The sequence below is a fragment of the Athene cunicularia genome, assembly GCF_003259725.1.
Source record: "Athene cunicularia isolate RWA chromosome 8 unlocalized genomic scaffold, athCun1 chr8_part1, whole genome shotgun sequence".
NCBI lineage: Eukaryota > Metazoa > Chordata > Aves > Strigiformes > Strigidae > Athene > Athene cunicularia.
Window position 1 is genome coordinate 4,122,596 of NW_020799109.1, and position 18,066 is coordinate 4,140,661.

General features: G+C 43.4%; 1 protein-coding gene across 7 annotated transcripts in view; it reads right to left on the reverse strand.

Moving 5' to 3' along the window:
* The window catches only part of FGGY (FGGY carbohydrate kinase domain containing), a 291,445-nt gene that overhangs the window by 2,868 nt on the left and 270,511 nt on the right, over positions 1-18,066 (reverse strand). For all 7 annotated transcript variants that reach the window (XM_026853492.1, XM_026853491.1, XM_026853490.1 and 4 more), the window contains one exon: positions 236-297. In XM_026853492.1, coding sequence (XP_026709293.1) covers positions 236-297 — 62 coding nt within the window. The remainder of the gene's footprint in view (positions 1-235; positions 298-18,066) is intronic.

Consider the following 18,066-nt stretch of genomic DNA (forward strand, 5'->3'; position numbering starts at 1 on the left):
GTGCAGCTCGGGTCGCTGGAGCCGCTCCCCTGGCGCTGCCGGCGGGCTTGGCTTTGGCGGGAAGGCCGCGGGGCCGACAGGCCGCGCCCCAGGCCTCGGCCAGCCGGCGGCGGTGGGTGCCCACGTCACCCTGGAAAAGCCCGGGCCGTAACACCCCCGTTCAAGCAGGGCTAGAAGGACTCTGCCCTTCTTTTTCAGCAAATTCTCGCGGAGGAACGCACAAAGTCAGAATTACCTTTTATGCTCGTGGTTCGGCTGCACCACTTTCCCAATTCTCCCCATTTTCGCCATGGCCTCCTAGTAAAAGACAAACACAAACTGGAAAAGCCTGTTTTGATTTAAAATACTTTTTGACAAGAACAAGATGTTTCAAAACCAATCGGAACATTACTGATGTATTTTGTTTCGACTGAGCAGGCCAGATGGCATAAAAATATGTTCAATCCCATTATATAGTAGTCATGAGAACAAAGTACTGCAGACCCCTCAGTAAACCAAAATCTGTTCCTCTTTCTTACTGGGAGTCCAAGGCAGAACAGACTTATCTTTTATTATTTACACTAACCAAAGGAAATGTTAAACATTGCATCCCCGGAGGGGAGAATTCTCAAATAAAATGATACTGTACATGAGATCCCTTCATCATATTCTTAAAGTATCGATTCCCTGCAGCGAGGGAGGGCTCGAGCGCGCTCCAGAAGCTAAAGGTAACTCGCCAAGTTGTGCTGTGGAGCCCAGGGCTGCCCTCCCATGCCAGCAGAAAGGTGAGAGACAGATTTTGAACCACTCTGCTGTTGGCCAAAACAAAGCCAGAGGAAGGGATCTCACAGAATCCTCTGCACAGTCCCATGTCTCTGGGACAGTGTCACTTGTGGAAGGGAAAGGACCGAATAATTTGGTTCCATTCCTGATCTCTGTGAGATTCTGTTCTTCTGTGGATTCTCCTGAGCAATCCTGCTGGAATGAGACACTAATCACTACTGTTAATAGAGGATGAAGCTCTCAAGCAAGGGTGGAGGCAGCAGGCACAGGCTGTTTTCAGTGGAAGTTATTTCACAAGGAACATTACAGCGATAGCTTTCAGACGGAACAGTGTTAAACGTAAAAGATCCGGATTCAAGAATCAGTGTCTGACTAAACCTCTATCAGTGTTCACAGTTTCTAAGCAGGACCCTAAATCTGTGTTAATGTTAGTGCCTGAAGCACAGCACTGGGAGAGCATCGGAATGACCCCTGGAGAACAGTCAGTCTGTGCTGCTGCTGGAAACCATCTAGTCAACTACTACGGCTACATTTTTAAAAGGGTTGGATGATTTTACAGGCTGTAATATCTGCTGTTGTAAAATCTTTGCTTTTCACTAATCCAGGATTGTACAGCTGAGGATCTCCTAGAACTTTACAACATAGATGAGCAATGTAAGCACAGTTTCAACAGCTCAGGACGCAGGGAGGCTCTGAGGATAAGCCAGATGACCGGCAGACCTTCCATCTCCTGGTTTCTCACTTCCCCTGTGATAAAGAAATACAATCGTGACCTAGACGCCAGGATGTACGTGGGCTGCCTGGGAAGCCAGCAGGTACTCTTTCTCCCACGCACAGCAGCGTTTGCTCAGCTAGGCACCATGTCCATGGGATACCACCGGTGTGCCAGAGCAGTGGGCAGCCCCCAGCCTGCCCAGGGAGCTGAACCTGCAGTATTTATTGCCTGGCATGTTCTGAGCCTGTTTGCTTCACCCTTCAGCATCAACACGTCCTTTTATACTGCCTGTCCAACTGTGCTGCTGGGATGTGGGACGCCTACTTTCTACATTTGTCAACTTTAGGGGGTTAATACTGGATTAAATTGTGTTTCTACCAAAGTAAATGGCACTGCCAGTGATGGTGTGGTCAGGATTTTACTCTGCTAAGGCTTCTGATAAAACAGCAGGGAGTATTCCTGTGCACTCATATGTCCATACCCCTTCATACATGCAGAAGTTGATTGAACTTTGATTCCCCAAGAAACACCCTTCAAATAACACTTTCAGTGAGATAGCGTGTTCTTTTCTCTGGGACATGTGAACCTGCTGGCACAGAGACACTGCACACCAGCCAGATTAAAATACGGGCATGGAAAGGTCGGTATCTTTCCCAGTAAGAGAAATGGGTATTTATTCCCTGTTCTTTAACAGGTGATTCTAGCTCAAGCATTGTTCCTGTTTACAACAGTCTATCTTTTACAACTCCCTTACATGGCCAGCTGAATTTAGCAGCTACCCAAGAAAATGAATGGACAGACAGAAAAAAAAAAAACAACCTCAAAGTAAAAGACAATTCCCTCTGTTACAATCAATACTGCTTTTCCAGATAGCGTTGTGTCTTACAGAAATTGTCAGGCAAAGGCAAAGCCCCTTGAAGCACTCTCAGTAATGGAAAGAGTTCACCTTGCTTTCTGCTCGCTGCCTCACACCTCCTTTGGAATTGCCGTGGAGATACTGCACAAAAATAAACCTAAGATGTCTAATGGGTCTAAACATCTCGGAAAAATCCACTTTTTTTTCACAGGTGGAAAAAAAAATGAAAAGGAGGGGCAAACTTTGCCGTTGACCCCCTCTGTGTGCAGGCAGTGCCTGCCTGCTGATGCCCCGTTCTGGGCAGCGTTAAGGGAACAGGCCACAAACCACACCGTTCCCAGGACACGTTCTTCTTCTGCCATAAGTACATGTTCTGCTTTACTCTGGGGCCTCTTGCAACTTCCAGTGCTGAAAAATGCGTTACTGCTTCTTTGGGAAATAAGCCAGCCCTTTTGAGATAAACATATCTTCAGACAGGTTTTATTTTTACGCTGTTACTCATCTAACTCCAGGTCTCCTCAGGCTGGTTCAAGAGAGCCCAGACACCGGCGCCGACTCCACCAGGCAGGGAAGGTGTGAGGGGGGCTGGCTGGGCACAGCTGTCCTGCCGGCTGCTGCAGCCCCAGCCCATGCTCAGGCTCTCCCTGGCACATCCCTTCACTCCCCACGGTACCTCCACCATCCCCCTGGGGCCTGACACCTCACAGGGCACCTGCGACACGGCAGCCCTCAGCCCCAGCGCCTCACAGGGGTGGTCTTTGAAGGGTGAAACTGAGTCTCCAGAGGGCTGAGGAAAGCCTCCTGTGCTCCCTGCGAGGTCTCCCCAGACATGAAACCCCTGGCACAGAGGCCCATCCCCTGCCAGGCAGCTGGGAAAGGAGCCACCACGTCCATGGGGCCTGGAGCACGACAGGCTGGAGAGGTCCCTGAATTAAAACTGGTCCCTCAAGGCCTGATCTAAACTAGGGAACTGGGCCTGGCTGCTGCTTCACCCATCTATCCACCTTTAGCTAAGGAGGAAGATGCCAAAGCAGTCTTTCCCGTTTATCAGCTAAAATACTTTCGTATTTTTAAATCTACTGAAAATACATAGGTCTTCGAGAATCCACAGCATTAAGGTCTCATAGCATTTACCACAGTAATGTGGAATAATGTTAAAAAAATACACAGCCAGCAATTTTCAACAACTCACTCATTCTACGTTGCTCAAAATATCCTAAATGAATTCTCTCTCTTAATTTGCATTTCAGTTGTGTGTTTTTTTGGTTTTTAAAGTCAGTTTGGTCATTGTTAGTTTGAACAAAAACTTTACTCCCAGAGGAGAGTCTTTTCAACAATTTTCTGGGGACAAAGAGGAACAGAACATTGAAAATATGAATTTATAATGAAATCGGAAACAAAGGAACATTAGAATCACATTACTGAATCAGATCAACCTTGTGCACTGTTCTGTCTCCAACAAAGCCTTAAATATAGCAAAGTGATAATACTGCTGTTCAGAAATAGTTTGTTTGAGGGTTGACATCCAAATCCATAATTCCAGTCACCAAGAATTTCACAATCTTAATTTGAATGACGCTCTATCTTCTTTGTTTGCCAGTCTAGACAGTACAATGAATACAGTGATTTAAACACAATGAATTCTCTCTTAAAACAAAATATTTTGTGAAATTGCTTTTTAATCATTTCTTTTCTCTCTTTCCTTAAAGGCTATGCTATAAATAAACCCTGAAAGTTCGCATTTGATCATCATTTCTAAAGGCTGGGCAAGAGGCAAGTGAAGGGTTTACACAGAAAAAAAAGAGAGGCACTGTGGAGCAGAAATAAAGGGATGCATTCATGATTTCTAACCTTTTGTTAGAGTGTCAAAGCTGAGACAGATACAAGCCAGTAAACACTCTGCTTACCATGGAGAGAGTTAGTCAAATGGGGTTACCCTGCCCGGGACAGAAGGAACCCAGGCCCAGGGAACCAGATTCTCCAAGGCCCACTGAGGTTTCAGAACAAGGTGCCATTTTGCTGCCGGGAGGGTGACCCAGCTGGGAAGGTCAGTAGTCACTCAAATTCCTTCGGTACTGGGGGCTGAATTCTGCTCTTCAGTGTGATCTGGGGCAGGGGATATGTTTAAGACACCAGGGCAGCCTCAACAGGCAGTAGATCCCTGAAGGAAACCCTGTTTAGAATCCAGAGAAAACCCTGTCTCCTAGAGAAACCCTGTTTTGAAACAGCATCTGAAAGCTGGACATTTCAACCAATGTCCATTCAATAACAGAAAATAAAAGCTTTTTAACACCGTGTGGCAGGCGCCGTGCAGCAAGAGAGTCCATCATGTCGGGAGGCAGCGGGAAAAGCACATCAGCCTGGCACCAGGAGCCCACTTAGACTGCGAGCCCAGTCTGCTCCGATTCCCCACCCAATGGCCCCGCACGGGCTGTCTCAGAGCACAGCATGATCCTGCTCACCCCACAGGGGAAGCCCATCTCCCTGGGGACTGTGGAGGGGGCCAAGGAAGATGAGCCCACTTGTGAATAGTCCCTAAGTCCGATTTTCAGTAGTGACTCAAGGACTGAGGTGGATGAATATTACTGAAAATTAAGGGGATGTAGGCCCTTAGAAGCACACATCAAATGAGAAAGCAGATTTAGGGACTCCAGCCTTAGGTAAGGAAGTCAAGTAGCAAAATCTCATTGAAATTAATGAGCTGGGGCATCAATCCCCTTAAGAATTTGGGCTTTTGCTTTATTTAGATACTTTAAAAATTGTATCTGAAGTTAAATGGATGATAATCACAAATGCATTTTCCCAGATGTTTTCTCCCCACTTACTCATTTTGATAATCCCAAGAAATGTTTGGACATTTACCTAGCATAGTTACTAACCTAAGAGTGAAAACAACCACATATTATCCGAAGTTTTACCGTACAATTTCGGGGGCTGGAAGCATTTGCCCTGCATGTACAAAAGCATGCAGCAGAGCTCACCAAAATGTGTGGGTATGCCAAGCTCCAGTTACAGCAGCGGTGTGCCAGCTGCTTGGAGGAACGATCCTTAGACAACATGGAAACCAAGAGGGGTACTCAGACGCAAATCAAACAAGTTTTCTCTGGGAATGCTGCTGGTTTATGGCTTGTCCAGTGACAGCCATGTTCTGTTGCACCAAGAATGGCTGGTTTACGAATGATGGGAAAAATAACTCTGCTGTAAACCAGTTTTGGATCGTAACTTGTAACTAATTCAGGAAACTCAGAACAAGCTGGAAGGAGATGCACAGCTTACTCCTTCCCAAGCTGAAGTTGTTAATCCACCTCATCTTAGTACTTATGCAAACGGAGGAAATTATATTAGTTTTTATTGTGCCAATTCAAGCCAAGTGATCAAATGCTGCCATTCTCACAGCCAAACGTGGTGAGAGATCTGTACAGGCAAACGTGCTTCTTCACGTATTCCCGAGAATGACACGAGTGTATGCAGGGAAGGTCAGTCCCAATTTCTGACCCACACAGAGCTTTGAAATGCGAATTTTGCCTTCATCACCCTGAAGACATTGCCCAGACTCCCACGCAGGCCAGTCTTGACTCTCTGGTCAGCTTCTGTACAGCTCTACTGTCACAGATCCAGCATCAGAGGTAAATATTTTAAAAATTGCATCACTCACAATAGACTGAAATGTAGGAACACCCTTCCTCATCAGATTTGTTCTGAGTTGCTGAATCCAGCAGGTGTAAGTAACTTCAAAGTACACTTCTACATCCTCATAACAAATACAGTAAATAAAGTTGTATGTAGTAACTTTTACTGTTCAACAGTGAAGAACCTCTCTGTCACTCATAGCTATTCCACACACACAAGCTGAGGCTAACATAATTTTAAGAAGTCCAGTCACAGATGTATTTTAATTTGAAGGGAATAAATAGATTTCTTGAAATGCTGATGTTCAAGAAATACTTTTATACTTTTCTAAGAACTGTAAGCAAGGCTGCTATTTTCTTATAGGCTTTTATTTAGGGATTGCTTACTCAATAGTGTGGAGATGCAAAATTCATCTTATCTGGTGCTTACAGGAGCTCCATTAATGTATTTATGTAACAGAGCCCTAGCAGAACATTACTTTTTAGTGGTATATGACTGCATGAAGAAAGCATGTGATGGACCACATACAATATTTTTCTAGTGTTTTTTTTTCTGCCCTTAAATTTGTTTGAGTTATAGGGGCAGATCTTGGCAGCATGCACAAAGCCCAAAATCTGTAACTCAATTCTCTGTGGTATTCTGAATGGAGTGAGCCAAGTTTTAAAACACATTGTGGATAAATATTAGAGCTGAGCAAAAATTTCACACCTAAGACCAAAGTGTGAAAATTTGGCTTCCATTCATTTAGTGAAAAGGTGGAAAATTTCACACAAGCTTGTATTTTCCTTTTGCTCTGTTCCAACATAGATTTCTGTGTTCGTATCAAACCTCAGAGAGAGAGAGAGTTTCTGTCTGTCTGTGTCTGTAAGAGAAGGAGGGAGAAGAAGACAGGAGGATGGAGGTCCAGCCAGCAGGACACCAGCTCAGGACTTGAGTTCAAGTCTATCTTCCAGGAAAAGTCACTGGCCCTTCGAATCTCACTAGCCATACTTCAGTAACAGCACTGGCTCATTTTACAGGAATATTTTATGCATTTGCTTCTTGAAGACTGTTACAGTGGTAGAGGCAAATCGGGCAAGTAGCTAAGAAGCAGCCCAACATTATTGTACCCCGAAACCATCCATCCAACTTTGGTTGACAGAGGCCAACTGGATGGATCCTCAGTAATAAGACAAGGTAGTTTTCTGCTTCAAGCACTGAACCAGAAAGTTTGCAACAGATTCCTTGAGTTATTTGGGATGTGTAAATTTACTCTTCTAGTTCTCAGTCACCTCTCTTTGAAATAGGCTGTGCCCATTGTTTTCCCCCAAGGTTTGGTTTGGCTTCGTTAAAGTACATCTCACTTGGCCTGTCCTGTACTGTAAGAGCATGGTTTTCACTCAGAATCAGAGACAAGAAAAAGTGGAAAAGAGATAACGTAACAGTAGAGACAAGTGCAGATAAGGCCACGGCACCACTTCTACCTCCACAGCACCTACATTTACTCTGTCTCAGTGAGCACACTGAGTGTCAGACAGGCTGTGGCCACCGTAGCTGTGTCACACAGAGCCTGTGCCACGGCCAGGCTGGCCAGCCGACACACAAAGCCATAAGAGGAGCAGCAGAGGCAATGCAGCTGCTGTAAAGGGTGGCTTGTCGTGCTAGCGATGATATTAATTACTTATTCCGTGGACCAAATTTAGAATGGGATGAGGGTCAGCTATGACTGCCACATCATCTATCAGCTGGAAACTATGTTTGGGTCTAAGCTCCAGCCACACTGCTGCTAAATATAGGTTGGTTTGTTGTTGATTTGACTCCGCACTCCCCCGAGTTGCCTTTGACTATCAAATAATTAAGCAGTTTGCTTTGTGAGGGCTCCATTACTGGCACCTCTTAGTGCCCAAAGCTGCTTGGACGCAAACTTGACAGCTTAGTGGGAGTTTCAGCTTACCCAGGCAATGGAAAGATCCCAAGTGTTCAGCTCCAGTTTCAGTTTCACACATCGCTGGCGCTGGGTGCCATGAATCAACAGGCTGTGGGCAACATCGAAGCAGCCTGCACCAGAGCTGGGGCACGGCTCAGCCGCGCTGGCCCTGACAGGAGCTTGTGTAACTTATTCACGAAGCGTATGTTGGCTTTACGATGTCTGCGTATGAAGATCCAAGGTACCTTTAACACGGCTAGCGCAGATACCGGGAAGATGCAGTCCCAGCAGCCCAGGGCTCTGCCCTGCTTCCCACAACCCGGGGCAGGCTCTGCCTCTGCGCCGCTCCCACGCCGTGGGTGACAATGCCACAGCTGGCAGCTTCCTGACCAAACCGACTACACCACCAGCTGGCACAGACAGTACATCTCCCTCATCCCCTCCTGAGGTAGAAGAAATTTGTTAACCCCACACAGCATTGCTGTTACAATGGACTAAGAAGGTTTGTTCATATAAACCACATGAAAATCTATTGATTTAACCCACTTCTTAGGCTGGGAAGTGTTATGCTGACAGGCAGCTCAGTTTAACAGAAAGCAAGCTCACCTGGGAGTTGAGAGCAGTTTCCTACATCAGATCCCGATGCAGGGCACTGCACTACAGCTATAAGCTAAGTCAGCCCTCTCCTTACTCATCGCTGCTGGTGATGGAGTAAACGAAGCTTGGGAGCGCTGCTCCTCTGCACAACCTGGAACAAGTTATTTTGTTTCTCTGTCTCCCTTCTGTCCTAAAGCTTTTACCTTCAATTTTAGGTGGTAAAACCTTTGGGGCAGGCAGGGCAGGTGTGTGATTCCACACTAACTTGCACAACAAAAGAAATGAGTTGGACAGAAAGCAGAAGGAGTCATTTGGACAGGGCAGGATAGAACAGAGAAGCTGAAGAACAAGCATCCGCACAGGATATCCTGACACTCAGCTGTATACTTGACACAATATTTAGTTGAACTGCACCACTTCCTTTAAGGTGCAAAATTCAGATTTATTCAGCTGATTTCTTTTCACGTTCACACTGAACGTACAGCTTTCCTTGCGTTTAGTCATTGAGTTCAAACTTTTATTTGCCATCTGGCAATGGACTGGGGTTTACTGGGGGGAGGGGATAGGAAAGGGGGCTTTTTTTTCTTTTTTTTTTTTCATCTGTATTTGCTTTATGAGCTATGGCTAAGGCATCATTTACACATGGGGAACTGGATCGGGTTCTCTCAATTCTTTCCATATGTTCACTTACGCTGTCAAAACATTTTTTCAATCTAATTAATCTGCACACGTCTCTCCGTTCATTTCCCCACTCAGTGGGTTTTAGCATTTTTGGGGTATCTAGTTGGGATTTTGTCATAAAAGCAACTCCCGCCTACACTTTGCTTCAGGGTTACTCCATCAAGAAAATTAAATTTGCAACATTTCACTCTTCCCTTTCTATTTATTCTTTCCCTATTTCTAATACTGGCTGAAGAGACCTTCCTCTTCCCCTCATCTTTCAAATATATTCTTTGCCATGCACCAGTGACTACCTGAGGTTAATGAGGGGAATCCCTGCTGTGAGTTTTGATTTGGGATTATTTTTTATCTAGTTAATCTGATGTGTAGTTTACTATAAAAAAACTATTACCTCAGAAATATGCTTACATTTTCCCCAATCTGGATTGCATTTGGGAAATTACCCTGGACAGGGACTCATAAAAAACAAGAGACTTTTAAAAAAAAGGTCTTTCACTACTGTAAGTAGTAGAAGGTTGAGATGTTAAAACAGGGAATAAACCTACATTAAAATATGAAGAGAGCCTTTCTAGTAACTTTACAGACATCCTATCGCCAACAAAAAATTAAATTATCTCTGAAGAGAAAAGTAAAAGTATTGTAGATATTTCAACATGCGGTGGGCAGAGAGGAAAACCTAGAAGAAATGAGAAATCTGTTAAGAATTTAGAACTGCACTGTGTAGCCATTTCTCCTTGTGAAGCACAGTACAGAGAAGATAGTTCTCTATGGCAGAAGGCATTTGGTTTCCTTGCCATGATTGCTACAGACACAGAGTTAGCAACCTTTTCTAGCACACCAGAAAGTATTTTTCTTTGCCAAATTAGAGGTTACAAGTGACTAAACTGAGTGAGAGCTGAGGCAAGGCACACTGATCACTGCAGGGGGGTTGGACTAGATGACCTTTAAATGTCCCTTCCAGCCCAAACTATTCTGTGATATGACTCTGTGATCAGCTGATGATATTGTCCTGTTTTTGTTAAAAACTGGGCACCCTCTCTTCTCTAGGTCTGAGAATCAGAGGCAGTCAGGGATGAGAAGCTACTGCTCTCATTTGCTCTTCTGCCATTAAAACTGGCCTTTAAGAAGAGTGCTGTTTCTAAAAAAATACTTTAAATGCTAGATACATACTGCTACGAAATTTTTGAAAGCTCTTGATTCCTTAAAAACCTGGGAAGCCTGGTCTGAGGGATGGGACAGCCAGTCTGTTGTCAAATGTGCTCTAACAGCAGCAAGGGAGAATCTCAGCCTGAACTGTGGGATTCCTGTGGACACAGAATTCGGAGAGATTTATATGAGAAAACTGTAACAGTCACATCGGAATAGGTGTTCTCTGCTCCCCTTGCTCCTAAAAAAAGGTTGGCTTGTATCTCTTGGAGACCATTGGGGAATTGTAAATACAGTTCTCTTCAGCATTAAAACTTCTCTGTAAGAACCTCTTTACACGCACAACCTCTCTGTGTACTCCAGTTCCATTTGTTGCATAGAAAAACCTGGAGACATCAACTTACACAAATTGGGAAGAAACTATTCCTGCTGGTAAATGTCAGAAGTTATACTTGTCACTACTCTAGCTATCTGTCAGGCCTGACATATTTCTGTACAAAACCAAAACCAAGGGTTATTAAACCCCACCTGCCTCAGAGCCATGAAAGAGCCTTTGATTACAGTACTATAAGATAACCCCTTTTAATGAGCAAATCTAAACCTGCCACCCAGCACTGCCAGCAGGAATTTTTAAAGGTATCTGAAGCATCTTTTTCCTTAGGAGATCTTCTAAGAAAGCATTTGTATTCATTTGGCAAATAGAAAAAGAGCACATTTTATAATTGACTGTGCCCAAAACAATAGCTGGTTTTGTCTGAAAACACACCAGTTAGAATTAAAAGTGCAGTTAGCATGTGAGTGAGTCATCAAGTGGTAGCAGAGTTGGGCTGGCTCACAGCCTGAGATCTAATATAGTACCAGCCTGCCCCAGGGGCTACCTTTAAAGCTGAGATCTTGCAGAGGACAGCACGCTACACAGTCTCCACCTTCCCACCTCCAAATTTTGGCTAGGTGGGAGGGTTGGTGAGCTTGTTTATAAGCTGTCCTTTTTATCTCCTGGAAAGACGAGCAGCATGGAATCCCTCCACAGGGATGTTCTCCCCTTACAACACCCAGCCAGTCACCATTCCTACTTTTATTTTGCTGTGCTATCCTATTTCCCATTGTTTAAGAACCCCGCAGTGAGCTGCACCTTGTGGCTCCTATTTCCGAGCCAACCTTGCCCCTTTACTCAGTTCGGTGAGAAATTTCTAACCTACTGCTCCTGAAGCACTTCTGGAAGAAAGCTCTTCCCAGCACAATTTCTGTGTAAGGAGGGCAGTTGGATACATCAGCTCCTGAATTTTAATCTTGGACAAGTCACACAAGCCTTCTGCACCTCAGTTTCTTATATATACCATGGGAATCAATACCACCACTAGATTAATATCAAATACATAGGAGGGAAACCTAGCCAATGTGGGACACAAATGAAGAAAAAACACTTTGTGCTTCACGATTCAGCTGATCCTAAGAATGGAGCCAATTCCTGCCGCTGAGGATCTGTCCTTTTATTTAAAGACAGCAAGCTGAGAGAAGAGATGAATAGCAGAGACTCAAATGGCTCATGGAGCTTTTCACTTGTAGGTCACCAATCAGAACCTCAGCGAGGTCAGTGAGTGTTTGCGAGTTATCGTGGTATGCAAGCTTTTTATAGTGTGCTTTGCAAAGTGGATTTATTGGTTTCAAATTAATTTCTATTGTATGCAGTTTTCACAACATGAAACCCTCCATTGTTACAGCTCAGTCCCTGTTAACCCTTTGCAAAGCTACACGTGGGAAGCTCCTACCAACCACCCGAACAGCTTGCCTTTTAAAATCGTGCTTGAAGAAGTGTCCTAACTGTGAACTGAGCCTGGGTGACCTCAAAGAGCCTTTCCTAGCCCTGGGTAGGGGCACAGCCATGAGAGGAAAGTTGTACTGCAGCTGCACATACTGTTCCTCACTCGTGCATAAATCGGGAAAGGCAGAGCCCAGCTCTGCAGGCTTGTTCTTTACTCCCCACAGTGACTCTGCAGCCCTCACTGGGTCTGCTGATGGAGAAAGATAAGTGTGTGTGCTGGCAGCATCACAGGCCTATTCTTTGCAGAAAGTACTTTCTGAAAGAAAAAACAAAGCAGAAGAAGCAAAAGTGAACAACTATATCATTATCTAATGTGCTGAGATCTCAGCAGAGATCATTTCAAAGATCCATATTGTTTACAGCAGCTGATGAGTCTAACAAGTGCTGAAGCTGTGCTCTCGCTTAAAGTGCTAACATATTTACAGTTTTCAATCCTGTCCTTAGCGCTTATCTGTCATTTCAAGATGAATGCTCCTTTTGTACAGCTAATTACTTGCACGAATACTCCACTAGCTCAAAATCCCAGATTTGTTTCGCTTTTCCATTAGCAGCAATTTTGTACTTTGGAAATTGCTTAATACAGCAAATCTTTAAAAAAAAAAAAAGCTCCTTTTTGTTCAAAGGTATTTCTTTGGCTGTGACAAGTCTGGAATGGGGGGAGGGAAATTAAATTACTTTCATCTGATGAAAGTCTTAATCTTACTATACAACTTTTCTAAACACACTCACCCATTGTCCTGCTCTGGCTTGGTTATTGGTATTAGAATAATTTGTGAAGATCTATATAAACTCAGACTGGATCAGTAACAGATCTAGCTAAATCACTTGGTAGGAAGCAGTTTTCTCATGTTCAACAATCTTTCCTCTCTATACAGCATGTCAAAAATTCAGTAGGATCCCATCCTGCCCCATCCTCTTCCAGCAAATGGTAGGTCCATGTGCAACTGAAAAGCTGTCAGTCATTTCATTTTTACAGGAATAGAAGGAATGTGGGCCATTCTACAGTTCGGTAACTTAATTAAAAAAAAATACAACCCAGACACATAAGAAAAAGGATACAGTTATAACAAGGAGGTCTTACCCTGTTGAATGTTTTACGTTACATTCACTGGGTTACCAACCTGTCACAAACCAGTTTCAGATGCAAATCAAAAAAATGCTCAGCAATGCGAGATGCATCTGTTACTTCTGCTAACCCTGATCCCACTGCAGTCAAAAAAAAAAAAACCAAAAAATAAACATCTGATTTTCAGAAGTCTCCAGCAAATGTCTGCAACTGCAGTTTAGAAAGCTCCACGCCTGAGCAAAGAGAGCACCCAGTCTCTCAGTTGCCTGTGAGATACAACATTAGATGTCCAAAGTTACAAGACTGTGAATGAAAATGCTGATCTTGAATTAGCCTGTGTTGTTTTTAAGGAACTGCCAATACAAACGGTGAGTGAATTTGTGCTTTAAAGGATGTGGTCTCCCATTCCTGCCCAAATATTTTCTAAAAACAAGAATTCTGCATGTGAAGTGCTTTTCATTGTAGATGTTATAACACAACCTTTAGAAGTCATGAATGTTGTAAATGTTAAAAATGGACATAAACCAGAATTGTATTCATGTCATACTATACGGGCCATCTTTCTTACTATATCCATAACAATGAAAATTACCACACATAATAAACTGGCTGCAGTTCTAAAGTAAGATTTTGTTTTCCCCTTCAGAAATCAAAAGATGTTCCAGTTATGTGGAACGGAGTTGTCAGCCTACTGGCCTTTCCATTCTTACTTATTTTAATCCACCAGAGCAACACTATTAGCATCATCATAGATTTTCTTTGCATTTTTCATTCTATCACCCTTAACATAACTAAAAAGCAGCCTCTGAGGTACTTAAACATCCCCAGATCTGCTTCACAAATCAGCCGGATGAAGAACAAAGTTAAACAACTTGCCCAAAGTCACAGACAGAGTCAGTTGGGAATGAAACCCATGTACTTTGACTCTCGAGTTAGGCAATATATATTGTTTTCTCATTGCAAAGTTCTGCTTTTATTTATACCAAGCTAAACTCAGAAGAACTTGATACCAGTGTAGTTTATGTTAGATTTGAACTAGCACTGCTGATGAGAGTGTCACCCCATATATGCGTTATCTCCCATTACCAAGCTGCTAGAAAAAACTACTTTGGCAAATACAGCTATTATTTTACCTCTGTCACTAAGAAATACTGCACTACATTTTATGTGGTATTTGTTTGATCTGTAGAACCAGGCAATTCAGTTCTTATCTGAAGGACATTGAACAAGCCTGCTGATGTGAGGTGTCTAACATTTCTGGATATTCATATCTGTTCATACTTGAGGAGTTACAATACAAACAGGGATGCTGATAAGCAAAGAAAAGCCCTTCTTCCTTAACCCTTACTGCTAATGCTGCGGAAAAAATACAGCATGCATGGGTGGAATATGTGCAAAACCCCCTCCAACCCTCAATCTTACTATGTGCTACAAATATAAGGTAATACCTATCCACGGTATGTATTTTCCTGCTTTCTGAAGTCACCAGTAAAAGAATGGCAAATGCTGTTATTCGGAGAAATTGAGAAAGTTCCAAAACATAACCAAAAATGTGGATGGGAGGAAAATTAGGCAGGGAAGTACAAAGGCAGCTGAATGAAATGCTCGTGTGAAACAGATCCTGTGTAATTAGCCACTAGGGGGAACAAGAGTCATGCTGCTTAATTACGGTGCAGTCCCTTTCAGCAGTGGGCATGAGGGTTATCCTTGCCCAGGAGTGTCTCAACACTTTCCCTGTGAGCTTTGGAGTAGGAGAAAGCTTTTCTGACCTTTGTGTTTCACTTTCCCCTTTCAGGTCTGTATAGGCCTTGGCACAAGTAATGAACAAGACCTGAAGAATTCATACACCTTTTGTATTCTCTAGCTGCAATTAATTATTTTAGCAGCAGAAGCACCCGGTAAAAATATTTAAACAAAAACCTGGGAGCAGAAGGAAGGACATAAGGACGGAAAAAAGAAAAAGAGCAAAAAAGGCAAAGCTGTATTTTTCAGACAGTGTACACTTTGGTGTTGGCTCTTTTAAAGTGGAAGGGAAGAAAAAACACATGCAGCTCATAAGCAAACTGTGTGAGAAATGTGGAGCAATGCTCTGCTGATATTGTTAGACTGAGGTAGCAGTTGTGAGGGGTGGCGAGGGACCTGCATCCCCACTCGTGCCTGCTACCTGCACGACTGAAACCGTGTGAGAAAAATGAATGATGCAAGGAGTAAAGGCCCCTCTTGGGCCACTTTTTCTCTGCTGCTGAGGACACAGAACTATTCAACAGCATGACTGGGATTGGATCACAGACAAACAATCTCTTCTATTACCATAAAAATGACAAATAAGTCATAGTTACAGCCTGTAAACACAGGACAAATTAAATAGAGTTCTAAGGGGTACACTGTAACTGGAAGCAGGAACCTACTCCTATTAGAGCCAGCTCAGCCTAAGGAGTATCAGATGTTACTCAGGCCTTAGAAGGCCTGAGACATAAACTATGTGTGTAAGAGAAAAAGAAGTCAAATGACTCATGACAGAGTTTGTTTTAACATAAATGACTTTTTCTGTCTCTTTGCTTTTAAAGACTTGCCATTTTCAGATCCTGAACAGCTAACCTAGGCAGCTGGCTTCCTTAGCTGGTGTCCTTCATTTTGTGTATAAAATGTTGGCATTTACAAACTTGTATTCCTCTAGCTAAGGGAGGGCAGTTTATTTTAGCACTGTGATCAATGCCATCGTAAATCTTTCCTCTTCCAGTTCAAGAACACTGGCACAAACCAAGCAGTGCTGTGTGGATATGATACACCCATAAAACAGAGGAGACACCACAACACTTTCCTGAGGTCCTGTAAGCCTTGTGAGCAGACCTGAGGGAGCAGCACTGAATGAGCCACAAGCCATCCCTTCCTCTGCTTTTTATTATGTGAGGACACGGGGAAGGGACTGCAATATGGAAAGAGCAGAGAAAGAGAGAGAGAGAGAAGGAAAGGAATGAGATGAAATGGGAGAGAAAAGAAGAATCAACATGAGAAAGAAGAAAAAGTGGAAATGTAAACAAGAGACACAGACTAGAAGGCAGCAAGAATACAAGAGAAAACAATAAACAATATCAGAGTGAGAATAGGGAGAGGGAGATGGTGGGGATATTGGGGGTTTAGTGCCAGAAAAGAAAAGCCCCATTCTCCACCACACCTATCTTCCCTCTCTAATGTTCCTTTTATTCTCTTTCCATGCCAGTCCTCGTTCTTCTTTGGGATGAGTGGAACTTCCACGTCCAGAAAACCACAAGTTTGGCATTTTGTGTCTTACGGCAAATATGCTGGCTATCCAGTGCTTCCACAGGGGCAAAGTTACACAAAGCAAATGGAAAGCAAAGCTTGCTTAGTCTCCCTTCCATGCAATGCAAGAATCATCCCTTAGATGGGACTATTGCAAAATTAAACAACCTTACAACCACAACCAGTAAATAATGAGTAATGTGCTTGTATATACAAAGCTTTTATACCGACCAGTCAAAGAAAGTGAGGATAGCTCATCACAAAAAGACCCCATTTATCAGAAGGGCTTCAAACAGCTTAGCATCTTTAGGGCCATTACTCATCTCTTTCACCTAAGCTAAGTGCCAGCTTCCATCCTAGAGGCTAACACATACCCAATTTATCTGCTGTAAGACACTTGAGCACTGCTTCCCCCAGTCTAGTCTAAAGACACAGGATTCAATATCTAAACCACTTAAACTTAACAGCAATCAGTGATTTCAAGACAACAGATAGGGAGATACTAGTCTGGGAAAATTAGGCAAAAATTAAGTCTTACCAGACATTTTGAAAGCAAAAGGAGTCTGGCACAAGGCTGCTAGACTCAGCAATATTTTGCTGAATAAATACAAGGTGTTTAATTCGGTTCTGAGCTACAGGGCTGGGCAACGAAGGGACCTTCCAAATGTGACACATTATCATTCTCCACCCCACAGTTCTGGGAGGGAGAGGCTGGGCTTGGTGATGGTACAGCCCTCCACACATAGTCTCGTTGTGAAGAGATTCTTCAGAAGAAAAAAATACTGACTAGAAATTGATTTGTTTTCCAGAATGTTTTCTCTTGGAGGCAAACTTCCAGAGATCCAGAAGTGACATGGTTAGATCTAACCATTCCCCACTCTGCTTAGCGAGGAGCGCATTGCCACGTTCCTTTACTCTGTTTCTTGATGAAACAATGTGCTCCCATCAGAGCTTCCACACCCCTACTCCTCCCTAAATTTGTACCTGGTAAAGGACTATCTGGAAGCTGTGTAGAAAACAGCGACTTGGAGCAGGTGCTGACACAAACAGGCTTTACGTGGGTCAAAATACATGTATGCATCGAAGGCTAGTAACGCTGTGGTGAATGCAGCCCCTAGGAATACTACACATTGAGTACATCCCCTATAAATTACTCTTAGCTGAACAGTGCACTTGTGAAAGATGACAATCCAACTCACTTTTGTTGCTTATACACACTTAAAAGGCACAGCGAGATATGGGCATAGCTGTTCTCCTTATTCATACTCTTCTAGTGTTTTTCAACCCTCATCTAGAGGAGTATCTTTGTGCAAAAATCTGCAACTTATGCTTTTCCATGCCCACTTGGTGGTTAGCCCTTCTGCCTAGATTTCCCTCAAGAGTGACAATTATGGTCTTGCTAATAATTACGTGAACACTTGTCCCAGTAAAAACAAAACAGAGCCATGAAGCAATTTTGTATGGATTCTCTCTACATGTCACTGTCCAATTTCTACTGTCGAACTCTACCTCAGAAATGTTTAAGCACAGTGGGTGTGAAAAGTTGCTTCAAACCAAGAAAGCAAGCAAGGGTGGGCAATGGTTGTTATATGTCTATATCTAAGAAACCAAGGATACAAGAACC